Genomic DNA, 21,287 nt, shown 5'->3' on the forward strand with positions numbered 1-21,287 from the left:
TTGACTGCTTGAAAAGTCAAATATTTTTCTAATTCTTCTTCTGAGAATAGCAGTTTGCTTCAGTACATGCTTAAATGGCTGGTGACTTCCAGTTGGAGCTGATGATTTTGATTTAACTTGGGCTTCTATCTCCCCATGAGGTGGCTATTTGTGATATTATAATGGCTCCCTAATAGGAGTGTCACAGCATGGCTGTGAGTGTGACAGCAATAGACAGTGCCAGGAGGTTGGCTTGTTATATCCTGAAAACAAGAGTACCTGGACAGAGTAGCTGTTGAGTGACTTGTAAAAGCCAGACTGGCAGTTACTGGACATGCCTGTACATGAAGGAAGCAGTTTAATCCTTTGCTCTAGACTTCATGCCAATATTGACCTCTGAATACATGTATACACCCACAAAATTACTTCCCCCTGTTCAAAGCATGTCCTTGCTATTCATGAAAGCACTAAATAGCATGGAAATTAAGCAACAAGCTGAAGTGTTCAAAGGGGTTGCAAAAGCAGCACTGATCCTCTCCTACAATTAATTCTGTCAGAGACCTGGATTATTAGATCGCTTCTGATAATCAGTTTTTACACTGAAGTCTGGCTCCAAGTGCCCAGGACAGCAGACTCTGCAGGCTTGAAGAGACACAGGCAGCCAGAGGCAATGGGCATCTACTACCTGTGGTGGTAAACACACTTTCCTTTCACAGCCACTACCCCACCCTGCCATGTTGGTTTTCTGTCAAGCTGTCACAAAACACCACTTATTAAATCCCCTTAGCACTATTTTCCTTAGTGAGCACCATGCTGAACACCAAAGGGGGAAGGCTTGTGCACAAAACTACAGAGGAAGACTGTGTCAGTAGAGGGAGACAGCATCTAGTGGAATCCCTTCCAAATGCCTGCCTCCAAAAACGGGTGCAAGCTTATTATACAGCATTTCTTTAGCATAGTGTAGATGTACTATTATACCTGCATGTTTTCATAATAAACCCATCCCTTGTACTACAGGAAACACTGCTGAAGTTCTCTGGCATACACTCCTTAGAAGTCAGTAGTTCAGCTGAAGGGCATTAAGCTGCAGAGCACTGTTTATTGCACCAGATGCCCTTCCATGCACTGACACTTCAGTTTCACTTATGGAAGATAAGCAGTAAAACACACAACTGGGCATAGTGGCTCTAGAAATTTATTTTCAGAGCTTAGTGCTTCGACTATGATTAAAATACTTAAGCAATTTAAAAATGCTACTGACTGGGTAGTAGAAGTAGACAAGAACATGATTAACACCATTACTTTCATGCACTGACAGATACTAGTTTGCTCATGCCACTGAAGTAGGATCTTTCCCGTTCACTCATCACTTCAAAGTGTAGGGGTCTTCTACAGAAGTTGCATTCAGCTGATGAATGTGGTTTCAGCTCCAGACCAACATCCTTCCATGTAGTCAGCAGTTTTTCTGTTATGAACAGGAAAGTTCATCAAGATCAAGGCTTAAGACAGTGGAATGCTTTAGAGAAGCAGCAGAAGTGTCAGCATACCTATTCTCCTAGCAAGTGAGGAGGGATAATAGGAGTTCACTGTGACATAATTTACCTCTTGAGGGAGGTGACAGGGCTGCAGCTAAGCCTCAGGTATTCTCACGCTACCTCTGCTGACAGGATCAAGTAGCTACTTTCCCTAGACAGATCTGTGTCTAAGATGGGTTAACAGCTCAGCCAAGGAGAGCAGATTTCTTTGGACCACGTGTAACAAATGAAGATTGGTTTGGACAGTGCATGAGCAGAGCCCCAGCAGAGGTGGCTGTGACAGAACTGGCTGGGTACAGGACTGCACTGGCCTTGCACACTCTATTCTAGGTCACAGTGCACAGGCCTTCACTTGTCATGCTCAAAGCAGGTTAAGCACAGAAGTATGCTCTATGTACACTGCAGAAGTGGAAAAACACTGTCCAGTTAATGATATTTAAAACTTAAGTATTTCCTAGTCTCATATCTAGTATAAAGACTGCATGGACAACCCACTATTTTCATTGCACTGATGAAAGAATCCACTTACCAAGAAAATAGCTCATCATCTGAGGGGTGTGGTGAGGCGTAGGGGCAATACGTAGTAGCTCTTCTCCACGAGGAACTGTGGGGTAGTTGATTGCTTGGACGTAGATGCTGTGCTGGCTCATCAGCTTGTCACAGATCTCTGTATTTTTAGCAGCATCTGCAACCTAAAGTTCAAAGTTGTAAGTTACAAGATCAACCAAAACATGTGAAGTGGCAGGACGGTCAGCCCAACTTAGCTAGCCACAGGAATCAAATAGGACTAGTGCCTTGTGCCCCTGTAAGTAGCACATATATCAGAAAGAAGAGCTAAAAGCTTGTGCTGTAGAACCCTTTGGGCACAGGCACACCATTGCAGCCTAGGCAGGTAGTTGTTTATACCTCAACTCTTTACTAGCTTGTTACCAGTCTCTTTGCTTTCTGTGTATTGTCAGATTGTGGGTTTCATGCACTTTATCATTCTGCTTTACAACATCTATACCAGGCTGAGGTCAACTTAAGCCAGACTCCTAGCACGTCACTGCTGAATACTAGGACAGGTTTGAACTTTGTGAATGTTAACCAATACCTGAAAGTGTAATGTTATCATGGACAGGAAAACAGGCACCACAGTCTTGTGTGAGCAGTATCCTAAGTACTCACCCTTATTGGAATGATGTGGCTGGGGCAGTGCACCACAGGAAGCCCTGCATCCATCAGCATCTGTCTCAGAAGCTTCACATTGCGTTGGTGCTGGCGCCTCAGAACTTGCCCCTCCGCGCTCTTCAGCGTTCGGACGGATTCTAGGGCACCAGCTAAGAGCATGGGTGGCAGGGACGTGGTGAAAATAAAGCCAGCAGCGTACGAGCGAACCGTGTCTATCAGAGAACTTGTACTGGAGATGTAGCCTCCTACACAACCAAATGCTTTGCCTAAGGAAAAAGAGAAGGTAAGTAAGCTTATTTCTTCCATCCATTAGAATGGCTTGAAGTATTATAGCCCTTCACTTGAAGGGATGAGGTATTCTGACTACATACTTAATATAGTCATGGCAGGCAACAATTCTAGCCCCTCTCTGCTAATCTTGTATTTACTCAGCACATGTTACAGCTTTGTTTTTAAACCAATCCTGGTAATATAGATCTAGTTATTACATAGCAAGGACAGTTCAAGACTCTCAAATGCTCAAGTTCTGATTTTGGAGAAGACCTTATAAGCCAAATCATCAAGCACAGACTTCAATAGTGACCCTAAGTCTCCCAGCAGATTTAAAATAATCTGTTTCAGAGATGCTAGAAATAGCCTATGCTCCTAAGGAGCACACAAGGTTGTTACTGTGTTTATGTGGCTGATATCAGCCCCCCTTTCCAAATGTTCAGCTACCCAAACAGCACCACAGGTAGAACTAGGGTGTCTGGTGAATGTTTCTGTTTGTTAGGCTGTAACCCAAATTCAAAGTCATGAACTTTCCTAGTAAATTGTATTCATGTTCTGGAAGCTGTTGGTCAAACAACTTTGCAATTTGCAGCAGTAAACTTACTCCTAAGCCTGCATTCTACTCAAATAATAGCAGTTGCTTCAGTTCTTGCCAAATCTCTTTACATAACCCCCCATCTCAGGTTTCTAGATTAGGAATGCTATTTCACATAAAAGAACTAAGTACTACTAAATATAGAGTACTACCCTACTAGCATTCTCACCTGAATTTATTCTTGAGTTGTGTAATATGTCACTGGAGGACTTTTTGCTAGCTTGTTTAAAGAAAAAAAACAATGCTACCTTAAACTAATTTGTAAGGCAGTGTAAGTAGCTTAACACAAGCTTTTCAAACTGTGGGGCATACTTAAATCCACTGGGCTTTTTGGAAAATCCTAGCCCCCAACAGCCCTTAGCAAGTTCATTTGAATATACAGATGCTGAGTTAACCCACTTCATGTGGCTGCTCAGAAGCTTTGCTGCCTTAGCTTCTGTAGAAGTGCCAGGCCATGCATACCAAGTGTTCCAGAGATGATGTCCATCTTGTGCATGATTCCATCCCGGTCTCCTATACCGCCACCTTGAGCTCCGTACAGCCCCACAGCATGCACTTCATCCACAAAAGTGATTGCCCCATGCTCGTGGGCCACGTCACACAGCTCTTCCAGAGGGCAGACTGCACCTAGGAACCAACACGGTGACTGGCAGCTTTGGATTCCCTGTACTCAGCTTGGATAAATATTAGAAGTACTCCCAAACAGCAGGTATTTCAGAAGACTATTTCATATAAACCCTTATAGCAGTGTACATATTCAGATCTAAAATACAGACAATTTGAACACTAACTGCACTGAAGAGAGAAGGGTCTGATGTCAACTTACCATCCATTGAGTGAACAGTTTCAAATGCAACAATTTTAGGGGTAGATGGATCAGACTTCTCCAATAGTTCTCGAAGATGGTTGACATCATTATGGCGAAATATGTGTTTTGGCACCCTGCTGTTACGGATCCCCTGGATCATAGAGGCATGGTTTCCAGAATCAGAGTAGATCTCACAGCCTGAGGAAACAGCCCGGTCACACTTTAAGTACAGAAAGCATTAACTGATTCCCAGCATTGCTTTATGTATGGGAAGTATTCAGGCAGCAAGGGTAGCATGTCCTAGAAAGTAATGCTCTTGATCAAAAGATCATGAAGCAAGAATATTTAAGGCTTATTTTAGGTGTTTAAACTAACACAAACTTGAGTTTAAGGAAACACAGAAGGGTTTTTCCAAGTCCTTAATATTTTTATCTAACTCCACTAACTTCTGAAGTTAGAGAGAAAGAAGTTCACACCCACAGGTAAGTGGACACTAAATTCTTCTGCCTCATTTTCAGGTGGAATTTAAATGCAGGAGCAGAAGACTGTGCTTTTTGTTTAATTCTTTCTGCAGTTTCTAGCTCCTAGATCTCAGTAGGCTACTACTATGATTTGCATGAGGGGAACATAATTTGAGTATGGCATTAAAAACAACCATACTTTGTTGATTGAGTAGGATGAATCCTCACTTTGGGTAGCCATTTGTAAAATGTACTCCCAACTACTTAGGGCATGGTTGTGGTTTTGTGGTAAATAGGGGGTGCAGTCTGAGATCTTACCTGGCAGCATTTTAGCTAGAGTGAAGAGAGTGGAGTCATTGGCTACAAAGCAAGATGAGAACAACAGTGCTGCATCTTTCCCATGAAGATCAGCTAGTTCTTTTTCCAAATCAACATGAAATTTACTTGTTCCCGAAATATTTCTTGTGCCTCCTGCTCCAGCACCATGTTGTTTCAGTGTATCTCTGCAGAGGGACCAAAAAGAGGCATTAGAGTTACTGCACGAAATAGATTAATAAAGGATCATGGCTGAAAACATTCTAGTACATAATTGGTGTTTTTCTAAAAAGGAACTGACTGCAAAAAGCAGCTGTTAAGCTTAAGGTCTTTAAGCAACCTGCACAACTCAGGAATCTGATAAGCTAAGAAATCAGTTACCAAGTACAGCTGCAATATACCATCCAGTTTATCTGGTAACATTTGGGGGCTTCTAAGGAAAATCCAAGGAGCAGGGTTAGTGACTGACAGGTATACTGGAGCTACATACCAAGTTACCTCCCCCAGCTCAAAAGAAAGGTGTAAGCTTAATTATATACCAAGAATAATATCAGAAGCAGCTTCTGTAGCATAGGTCAGAAATCAATTCTTCAGAAGCCTTCCCACAAAAGCTTCTGCAGGGCACTACAGCTTGAAACTGCCTCTTAAGAATACTCACATAACTGCTCCACACACACGAGGGTGACGACTCATCCCCAGGTAATCATTGCTGCACCAGACAGACACCTCCTTCTTGGTGATCAGAGAATCAGTATAGTCATCTGCCATGGGAAAGATTTGCGCCTTTCGGTTCACTGTTTTGAATACTCGGTAGGTGTGATCCTTCTTCTTTTCATCTATCTTTTTCTCAAAGAACTGATCATACTGAAAGGTGGATACAGCTGAAATAAGACAGAGACTTAAGCACACACGAAATAATCACAAGAGACCAGGCCTGTGGGGGTTCTGCCAGACAATCTTACATTTTGGCAAATTATCCTGAAGCAGATGAGAGACACTTTCCGGCCTTTGCTTCAGCATAATATCCTTAAACTTCCTGAGCAAGCCACTCTGCTCTTCTCCCTCAGTCTCAATGTTCCTCACTGTGGAAGTAGTTGGTATTTTGGCAAATTCTGTACCTACAGACATTGTAATAAATTCTAATGAGCTTAATCAGTTTGAAATAAAATGAAGTTAAGCAAACATTTTAAGTAACTAACTCTTTATTTGTTAGGCAGCATGTGCCTAAATCCACATGTCCCTGTTAGGGTCAAGTATTTTATTTGCTTGCAATTTTGCATTGTACAAGACAAAGGGAAAGCCTTTCCTAATAAATGACAATACAACATGTAATTTCCTTATAACATATTTGGTTCATCGTGACTCAGAAAACCACTCTATACAGCTACAGCATTTATCTGAAAGAGTTGGTACACACCTAACTGAAGGCAGAGTTCTGGTCAGCTGCTTCCTTTTCATTCCTAGTATTTTGTTCAGTTAGCACAGATTTTTTTAAAACTATGCCACAGAAAACAAACAGAAAAGTAAAATAAACTTCCTGAGACAGACAGCAAGGCTTTACTGATATTGGCGAGAAGTTCCTTCCTTTGAAGGACAGCCCTTCCGCATCAGGATTGCGAGCCAGCCAACACCCTTTAGTTCCATAAAAAGTTTGTTTGCTTTCCAGTGTGGATTTGTGCTGGTACTTGCCTAGTGCCTCAACCCAGTTTCCCCCATCTCTGGATATACCACCTTTATCTATACCAGCACCCCAGTAAAGCTCTCTTCAGTCATAAGCATCTCCTTTGGGCACAACTGTAACAGCTGGATTCACATATTTAGAGCCAGCATTATCAAAATAGAGCATACAGTATTCCCACACCAAAATCACCCAGGGGAAACACTGCACCATGCTGCAGGTACTACATTAACAGCTGTGTTCTCCAACAGCTTTTTAGTGCTATCTCCCATAATCCTACCTGCAGGATTTAACCATTTAAGTAGTGACTGTTAGGCTTGGCACACTCTAGAGCAAAGTCAGGCATCAGAAGCTCTTGGAAGGAACCAACATCAGCACACAGAACACGTACCTTTCCTGTCCGCCTGCATTTCCTGCACATCCTCTTGGAGTTCTAGGCTGGCTTTGCAGAAAACATTACTGTTCTCGTGATTCATCTGAGCTGCCAGGAACGGGCATTTGGTAGCAGAGCTCTGGCTAGCACCGGCAGGTGGGTGGCCAGTAGGTGGCTGGGTTCCATCTGCATTCGGCTGGGCCACCTCTTTGGCATTTTTGGCCTCTGAGGTGGGGGCAGAGAAGGGAAAGCACTTCAGCTTCATCATTTTAATACACTGACTTAAGCTTTTCTGTCCATTACCTTTGCAATTAATTTGGCACAAACCATTCAGAGCCATTTACCTGAGCGATCCCAGCTCTGTGACCCAGGATCACGGATCCCCAACCAGACCTTACTGCAGAACATCCTAACAGATACAGAACATCTCCGGTTTATGCCCATGCTTAGTTACCACAGACATTTAAAGGATTAAGCAACCTTTACCTCGAAGCTGCCCATTCCAGAAGCTTCCTTCTATGACATGCGAGGTTTGGTTTTGTTTTGTTTTTTTTTTTTTTTCCCTTAAGGGCGACTCGGTCTGTCCCCAGGAAAGCTCCTCGCTACAGCTACCGTGGCCCAGCCCGGTGCCCCGCCGCCCCCCCGCGGGGAGTGCTGGCTCCCGACCGCAGCCCAGGGCCGCTGCTCCCCTCCGGCCGTACTCACCGCGGCGGGCGGCGGGGGTCTCCTCCTCCGCCTGCTGCCCGCGGGCGGCGGTCGTGGCCAGGGCACGGGCGGCGGCTGGGGGGGCCGCCTCCATCATCCGGGGGCAGTGCTGGGCATAGAGGAGCAGGGAGGGCCCGGCCTTCTGCAGGAAGGCCTGCGAGACGCGGGCCAGGAACGGGCAGCGTCGCACCATCGCTTCCATCTTCGCCGCCTGACGGGATACCGGGCCTGACACCAGCGACCGCCGTTAACCACCGGGAAGGGACCGTAACGCCCGCCCAGCTACCGTACCTCGGCCCGCTCCGCTCCGCCGCTGCCTATATAGCCCCGCCACCCAGCGCGCAGGCGCGGTGCGGCCGCCACACTGCGCAGGCGCTGCCCGGACCGTGAGGGGCCGGGGGCGGCTCCCGCGGGAGGGTTGTGAGGGGCTGGGGGCGGCTTCGGGCGGCGGCTGCGGGCATGGAGGCGCTTTAGGGCGGTTCCCGGGGCGCCGTGAGGGGGTGGAGGCGCTCGGAGGGGGCTGCGTGGCTCCCGGGGCGTCGTGAGGGCACGGAGGGGGCCCGAATAGGTGCCGGGGGGGTGTGTGAGGGGACAGAGCGAGGCAGCCGGCCCCGGGGGGCTGTGAGGGGACGGCCCGCAAGGGGAGCGCGGCCCACACGGGAAGAAGAGGCGGGTGGCTGTCCTGCTCTGGGTTTCCCCCCAGCCCTAGGCTGTGCAGCGCTTGTTTCCCAGAAGTATTGGAGTCTTTTACCCGCAGGACGGGAGATTTGGGGGCCCCTGTCGTGCCTGTCCATTGGGAAACGCGAGCTCTGAGTCAGCTGCGTGGGGAAACCCAGCGCTGCTCAGACACATCTCGTGTATTTTCCTCCTAAATACACACCTCCGACTCCCGGCAGAGTCCTTGCGCACGGGCTCGGAAAGCAGCAGGTAGTCTCGCTGGTGGTGGTGGGATCCTGAACCCTTTTCACCTGGCCTACAGCTGGTATGAATCTGTTTCTCTGATGGTGATGCTCAGACTCTGTTTTTGAAGCGTGGCACCGTTGCCCAGGTTTTGAAGATAAATAAGACTTCTGTGAGAACAGCAGCAGCAAGTAAAATTGAATCCTGCATCCTCTGATGTGCAATGAACGTTAAAGTTTATCTGTTTAAAAGAATATTTACAGGTGGGTAATGGTAAAAGGAGCTCTCCGTATATATCTGGCCATCTGAGCTGCACTAGTACCAATTCCTGTAAGCTTACACTAAATGCTGAAGTGTGGAAAGAATGGGGAAGAAAGATGACGATGCATTTTTTTTCCCATCTTGTGAAACAATGATTTCACGGAAGACAGGATTCGGGCAGAGTACTGCCTCTCTCAGCCTCATGTCCCTCAGCCAGCTAAAAGCTGGCTTGGACACTTTGAGGCAAGAGTGGTTTTTGTACCAAGTGCAGAGTTTTGAGGAGGGATCATTTAAAGCTCGCTGTGACTTGACTGGTATCTCACGTGTTGTCACGTTGTGTAGTTACTAGAAGGTCAGTATTTACATGTTGCAAATTAATCTTTAGATAACTCCTCTGTCGGAGGGCACAGGGAAGACCAGCAGGATATTTGCCTGACCCCTCTTCATCACTGACTCACTTTGAGGATGCTGGCTGCGGCAGGTAAACTTTGTGATCTGAGTAAGTAGATCAAGAGGAAAGCAACCTTAAACCATAGTCGAATGGCAAACTCGCTGTCAACTCCAGCATGGTACTAAGCTCTGAGGTAGGAAAGGGGAGAGGGTTCTGCCCTCACGTACTCCTCATGGGGCCCTGAAAAAATTAGGGCTTTACAAGGCAGAGGCATGGGATTTGGGTTTTAGTAGGGCTAGATGTTTTTTAAAACACAGTTTACTTCTTGCTTATTCAGAATTTAAGACAACATTGTTTAATAAGTCTTGAAGATTAGATCTTAAACAATTCAATTCATTATTCCAGCAATGTAATGCAGAAGTTACCATTAAGAAACAGCCTTTCATCAGTGGATATTGTTAAACTAGGCATCTGCTAGTTTTAATTTGTTCTGTAAATAAATGATTAAGCTAATGCTATGGTATTTGACCCAAGCCTGTATAGCAGTTATGATAGCAAGAGTCTTGGTCATTTGGTAACACCAGTACAGTGCTTCAAATTATTAGTTTGCTCATGAAAAGTGCTCTTTTTTCACAACTGGCTTTCAATTAGTGTTGCATGCCTCAAATATTTACATTTTGCAAAATATAATAGTTAATTAGCACTTGAAGTTTAAAGATACTTGATCTGTGTTTCAGATCACTGCTGTCTCTATTCCCCTGACTGTCAACATTTGACTCCCTACCCTGAAGCATTTATCGCATCAGTTACTTTAAAAGTGAGGAAATGTCACCACATTCTACCATGTAGATACCTGACAGGTGTCCTTAGGTCACAGAGTTAATGTGTCTGAACCTGAGGGATCATTCCAGTGCTTCTTACATTAATTTCAGTTTTAACAACAGAAATCAAGTCCCGTATGCTTGATTTATAGTATGTCGATAGTATTTTTCCTTCTTCTATTCTTTCCTTATTAATTGACCATGGTACTTAAGAGGGACAGAGAGAATACATGTTTTGTTGTGAGAGGCACCAGAGAAAGGTGTTGTGCAAATATGCTGGCAGAGTACTGCAACAGGCTGCAGAGCTCTTCCGTGTAGACACCTGCCACAGCAGGTTCAATCCCACAAAAATCTGATAATCCTTATTTATCCTGATAATCTTAACAGCAGCATCTTACCATGTTGCAAGGTTGAGGGATGAAGTACGTTAGTCTGCTCTGTTGCTGGAATTTAGAAATGTGCTTTTGTATTCAAAAGTGCACGTGAAGCCTGAAGCTGGAGGAGCATCTGTTTTTTACACAAACATCGCTCAAGGTTGGCAGCAGAGACGCAGCGACCTTGGCTGCGATACTGAGATCTCCAAGTGGAGCAGAACTCTTGGCTTTCCTGTCAGACTCCCCTACAATCTGTGCTATTAATCAGACACTGCAATAACACTTCTTTAGAGCTTGATATTGGTGAATTTGTTTAACCTTGTACATGACAAGGATTGCGCAGAGCTAAATACCAATGGAATGACATTAACTTGACCCTCACCTTGGAGAGAAACGTGTCCTTGTCAGTGCACAGAGATGGCCGTGAGCTCTGGGACCAACAGAGCAGGGAAAAGTCAGGGGTAAAGGGTGTGTTGTCAACTGCTCTGCCAGTTTCCTCTCTTTGGAAATATTGCCAGAGCTTACATGTTGAAGGTGAAGTAAATACTAATAAAGCTGCCATTAATTAAAATTTATTAGGGCTTTGGTGGATTAATTAAATGGTATTTAAAGATGTTAATTGTGGTGATGTATTAACGTCATCCTACAGGGCTCAGGAGAAACTAGCATGAAGTGTCACACAAATGCTCTTTGCCATGCTCCAGGAGAACTTCAGACTGTGACAAGTACCTTAGCAGCCAACGGGGCAACGGGGAGCCCATCCTGAGAGAGAAAGCAGGCTCACACAGCCTGGCTGGAGAGAGACGGCAGGTACGGTGGGCAGGGGAGAAGCAATGGTTGCCTGTGAATATGTAAAGGGCAGAGTAGCATGTAATAAAGAAGGAAAATGGTTTAAGCTGAGGGCATAGCATTGGTGTGAGAACAAATTTATTCATCTGGCCTTAACAAAGGTTCGGCTGGAAGGTGGGTAGTTCCCAGCTGTAACTGTGTTTTGGAGCAGTCTTTGGAGCTGGTACCTGGGTGCTGGGTACCAGATGGATTCAGCAGAGGAAGCTTGCTCTGCCTGAGAGGCCCATGTGATGCAGTGCTAGGGGGAGGGAAGGGAAGACTCAGCTACCCTGAGAGCCTCTGCTGATTTTAGTTTTCTAAAGCCCATTCCATTCTGATGATTTGTCCATTTCTTTACTAAATAAGTTGCAAGGTGGGGGGAGGTAAATTCCAGCAATTTGGGAGTGGATGGGAAGCCATAGAAAGTGCGTCCCCTATAGAAATTGAAACGGGGAAAAAAAAATCCCCTGTCACAGCATAAAGGTGATTTCTGCAGATGTCTGTGAAGAGTTGCGGCCGAAGATGGTCTCTTTCCATGTTATAGGTTTACCATATAGGCTCAGGTGTAAGCTACCTTCAATACTTCCCTCCCATTCTCTTCTCTCAAGCCTGTTTTGCCCAATATTCCTGGAAACAGAACTTGATTCACAGGTTTGTAGCCTTCATTCAGCCTCACATCTGTCAGCAGTTAGCTCCTTCCATGGAATTTTAATTAATGGTATGCTTTTAAGAGAACATTTAGATACTTCAGCAGAAAAGCAAGAGTCAAAGCTCCTCTGCACTCAGCCTGTCCAAATAAAAGTATATCACTGTACCATTAGCAACATTTAATCCCTTTTGCCCACTTCAGAAGTCAGAGCTGCACATATTCCTAATTTTTTCCCACCCAGTCAGTGTCACGAGAGGGCAAGCCAGAAAAACAATTCCCCCTCCCCACACACAAGCCACTGTTTATATTGAGATCTAAATTTTCCAAGGGAGTGGATGTGATCCTGACATCTGGATTTAATCCAGACTCAGATTCCAGGCTTAGATCTGAGAACTTCCACCTCTGGTCCTGAGACTGGCAGTTGTTAGAGAGAACTTAGTTTACCTTTTAAGGCAAAATTCAAGGGTTGTGATAGGAGCAGCATAGTGAAAATTCTTCCCATGCTGAATTTCTTTAGCAGATTTTCCTCATTTGGATCCAGTGTCTTCTTTACATGACAGAACAGGAAATCTCATTTCTTTATAGGACCCCCTAATCGATAGAGAATTCGACCAAACTGGAGGAGCTGCTGAATGCTGAGGCACGTGCGACCTGTTGCAGAGTGACTGAGCGGCACCCCTGTTTCACAGACACAGGCCAGGCAAGCTTCTTACCCCATCTCATACAAACAAGCACCGAGTTGTTTTTCTCCCCAGTGTAAAGGATATCTAAAATTCATGAACTGCTGGTGGGCCCTCACAAGGGTGTTGGGTCAGGACACTTTTGCCTGTCTGCCAGGCCCCAGGTGCTGCCCACTGATGCAGAGGTGTTTGGTCTCTTGGCAAAGTCCCATTACAGGGGCATGACTCAGGCTCAGTCGGGACAGCAGAAGCTGTTGCCGCCCTCACAGAGGGTACCCTGCCCTTCTGCTGAAGGGCACCACTCCCACACTGGGACTGCTGCGGTCGGTAGCCCATCTGATTAACACATCCAGCAGTGGTTTATCTTAATTCCAGAATATCTCCCTGACATCCCTCCAGTTGCTTCTGATGTGGAAAATCATGCAATAGTCTTTTTTTCATCTTGCATCCTGGGGTTTGTCTTGCTTTGTGCAGCACATGGCAGGAAATGATACAGGAATCCTTCCAGCTACTGTGAGCTTTGCCACACTTGCAATGATTTGCATTCCCACCCCTTGTTTGCTCCTCTTTCACACAGTTTTCCTCCTTCTTTTAGAAAGAACCAGTAGACTCCAACCAGTATATTTTTAGTTAGGATTATTGCTGGGCTTCAACCTGTCATTTTTCTTGCATATCTCAGCCCTCATTTCTCCTCATTAGCTACTCAGGCAGAGATACCACCTTCTACATCCAGTTTAGGAGCTTGAACTCTCTACGTAGTCAGCAGAGAGCAGAAGTACCTTAGAAAAAGTGACTCTGAATGCTTCCTGTATGAAGGTGTGAGAGGGTGGGGAAAGGACTTAGCTCTGAAGTCAGAGCTCTCTATCACTTTCTGTAACTGGAGTTTCCAGAAAGGAATTAAGTAGATAGTCTGCTCCTCTCTACATAGGAAGGACAGCTGATAGAGAAGGAAGTGGGTGTCTCTTCTTTGAATTTAAACGCTCCAGGCCCAGAGAGACACTCAAGTCATGTTTATATAGTAAAGCATCTTTGCTACACCAGATAGCTGTAGTGAGCTCATATCTGCATTAGTGTGGATATTGGCAGGAATGTGGAAGTCAGAGCAGAGGCAGGATTGTAAAAGTCCCTGAAAACAAGAAATTGACCCACAGCAGTGAAAAATGCTGTGCTGGAGCCTATGGGCTGTCTCTCTCAAAGCAATATCAATGTTAGGACTTTTCTGTCAAGCAGAAGATTGATAGAAGTCAAGGACATACCTTGTTCTCTCCCTCTTGCCCTGTAAAAATGTACTTGTTTTGGCTGGGAGTTAATTTTCTTCATAACAGCTTGTATGGGACTATGTTTTGGATCTGTGATGAAAATAGTGTTGATAACACAGGGATGTTTTAGTCATTGCTGAACAGCGCTTGCATGGCGTCAAGGGCTTTTCTATTTCTCACACTGCCCTGCCAGCAAGTAGGCTGGGGGTGCACGAGGTGGAGAGGACGACCCCAACAAACCAAAGGAATATTCCACACCGTATGACATCAAACTCAGCAATAAAACTGGGGGAGTGGAGGTTGGCTGGGGCTGCCTTTGCTCAGGGACTGGCTGAGCATCAGTCAGTTGGTGGTGAGCAATTGTTTTCTTTTTCATCACTTGTTTTTCTTGGTTTTGGTGGGTTTTTTCCTCTGTTGTTGTTTTCCTCTTTTTTAATTATAAGCTGTCTTTATCTCAACCTACAAGTTTTCTCACTTTTACCCTTCTGATTCCCTCCCCCATCCTACTGGGGGGCAGTGAGCGAGTGGCTGTGTGGGGATTAGCTGCCTTCTGGGGTTAAACCACGACAAAAAAATCATCTCTCTGACTTGTATATCTGTCCCATGGGCCTGCCAAGGCAGTAGCATATTCAAGTGCCCTCGGTCCTCCCCAGTCACCCCAGACTCACTTTGACACGGTAAGTTAAATCCTTTGTATAAACTGATGTAGTGTTGTTTGTCAAAATGGAGATTCCCTGACTAGCCAGGTTTTTAATCAGTGCTATTTCCTGCAGAGGTACATGCTACCTTTCTTTTCCTAGGCGTAATAATACAAATAAGATTGCCTTTTCAGCCTGGAAATAAGGATAAAGGCATCCTAGTCCTAATAGTCTCTGATCTCTTTTGGGAGGGTGAAAATGATGGGATTTCAAAAGGCTGTGACCTTAAAAAGTCTATTGTAGGTACAGTACACCTACAAGCAAGGCTAGTTGTTGTGGTTTGTTTCAGCAAAGGCTTAATCTTCTCTTATGCATCTGGTGTTTTCATTTCTTCTGCAAGGATCAATATTTGAGTGAAGCAAGGAGAAGGAGAAGCATTTCAGAATGAAATATCTGGTGATGACATGAGAAGGTGGGGGAAAATCCCCCTCCTGACTTAGACCCAAGCTGGGAATTGCTGTGTGGGTGTTATCCCATGAGCGAGTACCCAGTGAGGCAACAGAACTCTTCTGTTATCTGGGTGGCTTTTCTTCTTATCCAGCTATTCCATAGCATTAGATGCTGCTGGTCTTGAGACAGTCTTAAGAGCTGTCTTGGAGAAAGCAAGCAATAAACAGAGGGAAGTGTAAAGCAGTTTTGATCTTTTATTGTTTCCGTCAATGGTAAGGGAAGCTTTATAGTTAAAGAATTAGTTGTTATAGTTAAAATTAGTTGTTGTTAATATTACTTGCTATAGTTGTACAGTCAGTTAGAGTTAGCTCCTTGAAAGAAACAGTCCAAAGGGTTGAGAGGGAAGTGGCCAGGCAGTAGAGCAGAAGGATGTCTCACATCTAAAATGGAGATGTTCCAGACATTAAAATAGCATGGAAGTGTGTGGTAACAGGGGGTATGAAACATCATGGGGCCAAACCCACTCGTGAGTGGGAGGAGAGACAGTGTAACACCACAACCTGTGTGCCACAGCAGAAAGCTGGAAGGATGAGCTACGGCCTTCTTGGTGTCCAGCTCCTTCCTGTGCAAATCTTTCCATCTCCCACTGTACGTGTTGGTGGATTCTGCCCATGTGGTTTGCTGTGCTGTTTTGCAATAGCTCTTGTTGCTTAACCTTTGACGTGCAAGATACATTATTCCTCCTTGTGCTCTAAAGATTATAGATAGAGGGTGGTGATAAGGTATTAAAATGAGACAAGTGTCAGCAATAGGGAAGAAGGGGCCAGTGCTGAAATATTAGGGGAGGAAATCAGCACATCATATCTCCAAAGCTGAACTTGGGAGCTGCAGACCAGAGAAACTCTGTGACATATTAAGGTTATTGCAGTATACGAGGCTTCCATTCCTTGTTTGCCTACTGAACTCTTCAAAAAGCTGGCAGGTGCTCTGTTTGCGCTGTCTTTCAAACAGCTGAAGTCACGCAAAGCTCTGGGCTCTACTTCCAAGGCTCCTGGGCCACGCTGCCTGCCAAGCAGCACAGGCGGTACCAGGAGGAGTACAAGTGAGGACCAGCCAGGACTGCTGGGATGGGAGGTTTCTTGGGGTACTGTGACCCTGCTGGCAGCCTTTTCTGCATGTAGTTTATTTGACCTGATGGTTCTGCAGCTGCTTTGAACACCATCCCAGCTGAGATCTCTGGAGCTAGAGGACTCAAAGGAGCGAGTTGTCTCTGGCTTGGTGTGCTGAGCAAGCCTAGCCTTGTCAGGTGTTGGCTTGGGGCCATGGTAATGGTTGGAAAATGTGTTGCTCTTGTACCTCCAGGAGACGTGGTAAAGAACCTGGAGTCCCTTAAAGTCTTCTTTTCAGGAATCCCTCCACTTAATCAGGTGAGATGCACGTGCTTTCTCTTGGAAATGCATTGTCCCAGCCCTGGGCAAAGAAGACAAAAGCTGATTCCAGAAAATGTCCTAGAAAGAGATGGAAGTGCAAACATTGTATAACAAAAAAGTTGAAAGAGATCAGCTGAGAAATTAAAACTGAAATGGCAAAAATATAAACCCAATGTTAAATCATTCTCTTCACTTACATACCTGGTTTCTCATGTTGAATTGATTGTAAGAGCAAACCAAGGGAGAGCAGAGGGTTATTGCTGGTTTAGCATTAGTGATGGATCCTGTGATTGACTTGTGTGCTGTGGTTTTATGTAGAGCTCTGCTAATCTTAAGGAGCTTTTGTATACATTAGAAAATCTGGTGTCTTCAGACTTGCAAGTTGCAGCACTTTGCCCAAAAATTGCCGCAGCAATCACACAAGCTCCTAGGTGAACTAGTGTAGTGGTGATGGTTTGGGGTTTTTTTAAGTGCTTCCAATGTTGATTTTTAAAGACCTCTAGTCCTGACAAGTCTCTGCTTCAAAGTTTAACTTGAAAAAGCAATTCAGAATTCATGTTCTCAAAAAGCTGTATCTTGTTTCATGTGAAATTTGATAATGTGTTAATCAAACTATAAATTCAGTGTTAAGACAGGAGACCTCCCCTGAGACACCCCCCTCTTAGCACTGATAAGGGATGATTGATCACATAAGGAGAAAGCCATGTGAGAGTGTGGTGTGGAGGGGTGGTGGCTCTACGTGGAGAGGTAATTTGGGGTGAAGAGTGAGTGATTCTCTCCAGCCATCAGCACCATCGAACTTTCAGATTAATTCCACTGCACAAGGCTATTGCTGGGATGCTCGAGTTTAAGCAGTGGCTGAACTGTTTCCCCAAAAGCCCTAATGACAGTTTTGTATTTCTGTTCTTTGGCACTTTGAAGTCTGCAAATACAGCACAGCTGGCATGTATTATTTCAGTGTTTAAGAAGTAGAGAGGTGGTTGGGTTGCCTCGCAACGTTTTTCCCCAGCCCATTCACTACTTAAAGGTCAATTCTTCTGCCTCTGATGGGGTGTGCTGAGCAATCTGTGTGTCTGGGTGGGTGTGAAATAGGCTTTTTGCCAAGCTGCTTTTTGTGAGGCAACCATGTCTTGGAAGAAGCAGTTTTGGGGAGAGATGTCATGCTGGGCAATGCATGCTTCCTAGGCCAGGCTCTAAGATATGAAGCAGACATTCATCCTGTCCAACCTGCAGCAGGAGTGAGACCCTGTAGTGGAGGGTGGGGTACCTGGGAGGGGGCAGCCACCACTTCAGCCACAAAACAGGAGCCAACAACTGTAAGGTGTGCAAACCCTCTGGATCCTTGTGCTATCTAGTACTGAAATCCAGAAGGATCTTCGGGGCTTGTGTAGCGCCTGGTCTTGCACTTTGCATGGAGGAGGGAGAGAGGAGGCTGGTGCTTGGCACAGCACACAAGTGTGCTGCTCTTCTGTGGGTGAGTGAAGGGGGCAGGCCCAGGATTCCCTTGTGAGCCTTTGGGACCATGGATTGCTCCACACTACCTGTGCTCTCTGTTCTACTGTCTCAGAAAGGTGGTAACCTTTCCTGTATTTGCTTCAACTTGGTTCCCCAAACTGTGTGTCTCCTCCACAGCAAAAACCCTGTCAAGATATATTTACCATGAAGTACAATGAGATTTTGAGCAAGTAATTGAGATTTAAAGCTCCAATTACAAAAGCAAATAAACTAGAGCTGCTTCCTAAGCTTGTGTTTTAATTGGAAGAAGTGATTTCAGTACATCCTTCCCAAAGTCCTTGCACTGTCTCTTGGGCTTGATAGCCAGTGACCTAGTTTTCATGGAGCGATCTCACAGCAGTGCAGTCCCTCGCCCAGCTGCACTTGGGTGAGGGAGAACAGTGCCTGTGTATGGTGATGGTGCGTATGCCTGGAGTTTGATTGCTCTGCTATTCAAGGTTTCCTTGGATAGAAGTACTGTTTTATGTTTACTTGGCAGCTCTTCTCCTTGCTACTTGTTCTGGTTTAATTGTATAGAGTCGTGTCTGTTCCCTGGTGTGCTGTCAGTTGTGCATGTTGCTGAACACAATGCCTTTGGGGGTGGTAGTGAGCACAAGTGACACCTTAATAAGGGTCCCTGGAGACATGGTTTTAGTACTAAGCTGCCCCCATCTCCCAACTGTTGTCAGTTTAAGGCTTATTAGTCACACATCCCTCCTTTGAAAGAACTATTTTTAATGCTCCTGCTCTGTGCTGAGTCCTCAGAAGCTGTGTTAGGTTTTGCCATCTTTGCTGATGGCGGCTGCTTTTTAATTGCTCAGGTGGCAGAAGCAGGGCTTGAAAACCCAATCAACATTATCTCAGCTTATCTTCCTGTCACCAGTGGATTTATGCAGATCAAGGCACTCGCAGGGATCATGTGTAGATGCAAACCACAGCTCGCTGTAGAGGCGAGGGCAGGTCGCATGCACCCAGACTGTTCTCCCAGGTGTCAGCCATCCGTGCCCTTGCCCTCAGCTGGTCTCTGCCTCCCCGCTGCCAGATGGGCTCTCCGCTGTCATGGTCAGGAACAGGTCTGTCTGCCAAGTGAACAACCTGGCCCTGCCGGCACATGACCCCTCCTAACTTCAGCTGCGGTGTCAAGGCCCTTTTCTCCACCAGCCTTGATGTCCCTTTGCAGCACCCAGTCTCAGGGCTGTGGCTGCAAGCCCAGCATATTAATTTAACCCTCTGTGCAAGCTGAGGCAGTGCACGTGGAGAAGCTGGTATTTCTCAGCTTCTCCCAGAGGAGTCAGGAGAAGAAGCGACTCAGAATAGCACACCCCAGCACAGAGGGATGTGGGGGAGAAGAGCAGGGTTGTGGATGAAGCACAGTGCAGGGAGCCAGGGCTCAGCTGTCCAGCAGGATTTGGTACGGCTCCTCTGCTGGAGCCCCATGTCTGCCTGCCCCTGGGCTGGTTTTGATCCCACCTCTCTCCTGTTTCATGGTTTATGTCAGCGTGGTTTGGGAAGTGGCTAGTGAACAGGCTCTGGGCTGCCATCGCTTCCTCGGAGGAGATGGGGAGAGCCTGGTGCATCTGCTGGCTGAACGCTTGGCAGAGAGCAGGCTGGGTAAAGCTGCTGCTGCTGCCAAACGGGATTCTGTCCCCAAACCTCTGGGGGCTAGGCGGGGGTCTGGCATTACTCCTGGCCTGCTTCTGGGCTTAATGAGCTACCTTATCTGTTCCCCACAACAGATGGGGTCTCTTCAGGATTAATTAAGGATCATAACTGTGACCTAGTTACCAGACTTGCACTATTGTTACTGGAGCTCTCTGAGCCATCAGGCTGTTTGAGAGAGCTTCTTACCCTTGCCTGCTCTGGTTACTCGCTCCATATATCCTTCTGGGACTGACTCTGAGCCCCAGGCAGGATCACGTTACATTCATTTCTCTAATAGATTCTTGCCTTACCCTTGGGTAGGTAGCTAGCTGCTTCCTGCTTGCAGTGCACCAGACGCTGGGGGGATTAGGTATGCTGGCCTACATCTTTTGCAGTGTTGTCTCCCATTTGGGAGGGGGAGGCTGAAGATGGGGAGAGATCAGTGGCAAGATGAGAGAGGATGGTGCTGGAGACAACATCTCGAGACAGTCCAGTTCCATGCTGCCATGCCTTAAACCAACTGATGCTGAACGGATATCCCAGGGTCTCTCTTGGCTACTCAAAGCCTTATTTCCAGTTTGTACTTTATTGTAGCAAGCCTTCAGGAATGCTCCCCATAAAGGAGCAGAAATGACTAGAGCTTGGGAAGTAAACTGAGTTCAAGCTCTTCTAACCCTGCTTCTTGCCTGCCAAATTTTCAGGCAGGGCACTGTTCCAGCTGGGAGCGACTCAGTCTCGTATTCCTGTTGTCTGCAGACCTGCTACAACCAGATCCTTCCTTTGGCTGGGGTGGGGTTGCACCACAGACATGGTGGGGACTTGTCCCGTTCACATCTTTCTGCTGTCTCCTTTCTTCCCTTTGCTGCTTGTTTGATGAGAGCTCGCCTTGCCTGGCGGGTTGAATCTCACGCAGCTGGGCCATGGCACAGGCTCACAGCCTTGTGCACAGGGGCTGCACATGGCATGTTTACTGTTCATGTGAGGAGGGTTTGTGTTCCCGAAGCTCCCCTCGGTCCCACATGGAGCTGGTCCTTAATTAGCCTGATGTTCTGCTCAGGGTCTGATCAGGTCCTCAGTGGGATCCCAGCAGCTCCTGCTGATTTCAGGCAGGAAGAGCATGAAGGAGGCTGTTGAGTGGGACCCCTGGGAAACAGCGCTTCACTTTGTCCTCAGAAGCACGCACAGCGGGGGAACTGATTGGCTTTTCTCCTCTGCCTCAGAAAACATCTCTCATGTTCCAGTGACCTGCTTATTATGTAGGTCATCGTCGGCTAGAAGGAAAAAACAATTTCAAAAGTAGGAGAAATCTAGTAGGGCTCCTCCACTGAGCAGCTCTTTCTGGAAAAGCAGGGAAAGTTGCCCTGGGGGAGGTGGCAGGCAGTGGGGCCTGTTTCTCTTCTACCCACCCTGGGCAGAGCAGTTGAAGAGGAGAAGCTCTGCAGCTGGAGGGATGTGCAGTACCCTGAAAGCAAGCAGATCCAGCATGCCCTGTGATGGGCGAACGGTGCGTTAAGGTAGACCATAGGAACTTGACTTGAGTGGTCAGGGATAGTTTGTCCTTTAATGACTTTCTTGGGCTTGG

At 46.2% G+C, this 21,287-nt stretch overlaps 2 protein-coding genes across 12 annotated transcripts in view; one reads left to right on the forward strand and one right to left on the reverse strand.

Annotated features, from left to right (window-relative positions):
* Positions 1–1,158: 1,158 nt before the first annotated feature.
* On the reverse strand, positions 1,159–8,224 carry ALAS1 (5'-aminolevulinate synthase 1). Its single transcript, XM_074836360.1, has 10 exons — positions 7,890–8,224; positions 7,203–7,409; positions 6,096–6,251; positions 5,792–6,014; positions 5,137–5,321; positions 4,376–4,555; positions 4,012–4,176; positions 2,682–2,950; positions 2,044–2,206; positions 1,159–1,444 (listed from the first exon to the last, which is right to left on the reverse strand). Exons 1-10 carry the CDS (start codon positions 8,089–8,091, stop codon positions 1,284–1,286), a joined length of 1,911 nt encoding a protein of 636 aa, XP_074692461.1. The 5' UTR covers positions 8,092–8,224; the 3' UTR covers positions 1,159–1,283.
* A 215-nt stretch (positions 8,225–8,439) lies between these two features.
* The window catches only part of POC1A (POC1 centriolar protein A), a 93,690-nt gene continuing 80,842 nt past the window's right edge, over positions 8,440–21,287 (forward strand). For 6 of the 11 annotated variants that reach the window (XM_074836367.1, XM_074836365.1, XM_074836374.1 and 3 more), the window contains exons 1-4: positions 8,440–9,052; positions 9,436–9,531; positions 11,286–11,446; positions 12,699–12,813. The gene's annotated coding sequence lies outside the window, so the exon portion shown is untranslated. Of the gene's footprint in view, positions 9,053–9,435; positions 9,532–9,573; positions 9,635–11,285; positions 11,447–12,008; positions 12,116–12,698; positions 12,814–21,287 lie in introns of those variants that run through there. The other 5 variants (XM_074836366.1, XM_074836363.1, XM_074836364.1 and 2 more) reach the window with 5 other exon arrangements.

The sequence above is a fragment of the Strix aluco genome, chromosome 11 (assembly GCF_031877795.1).
Source record: "Strix aluco isolate bStrAlu1 chromosome 11, bStrAlu1.hap1, whole genome shotgun sequence".
In the NCBI taxonomy this organism is placed as follows: Eukaryota; Metazoa; Chordata; class Aves; order Strigiformes; family Strigidae; genus Strix; species Strix aluco.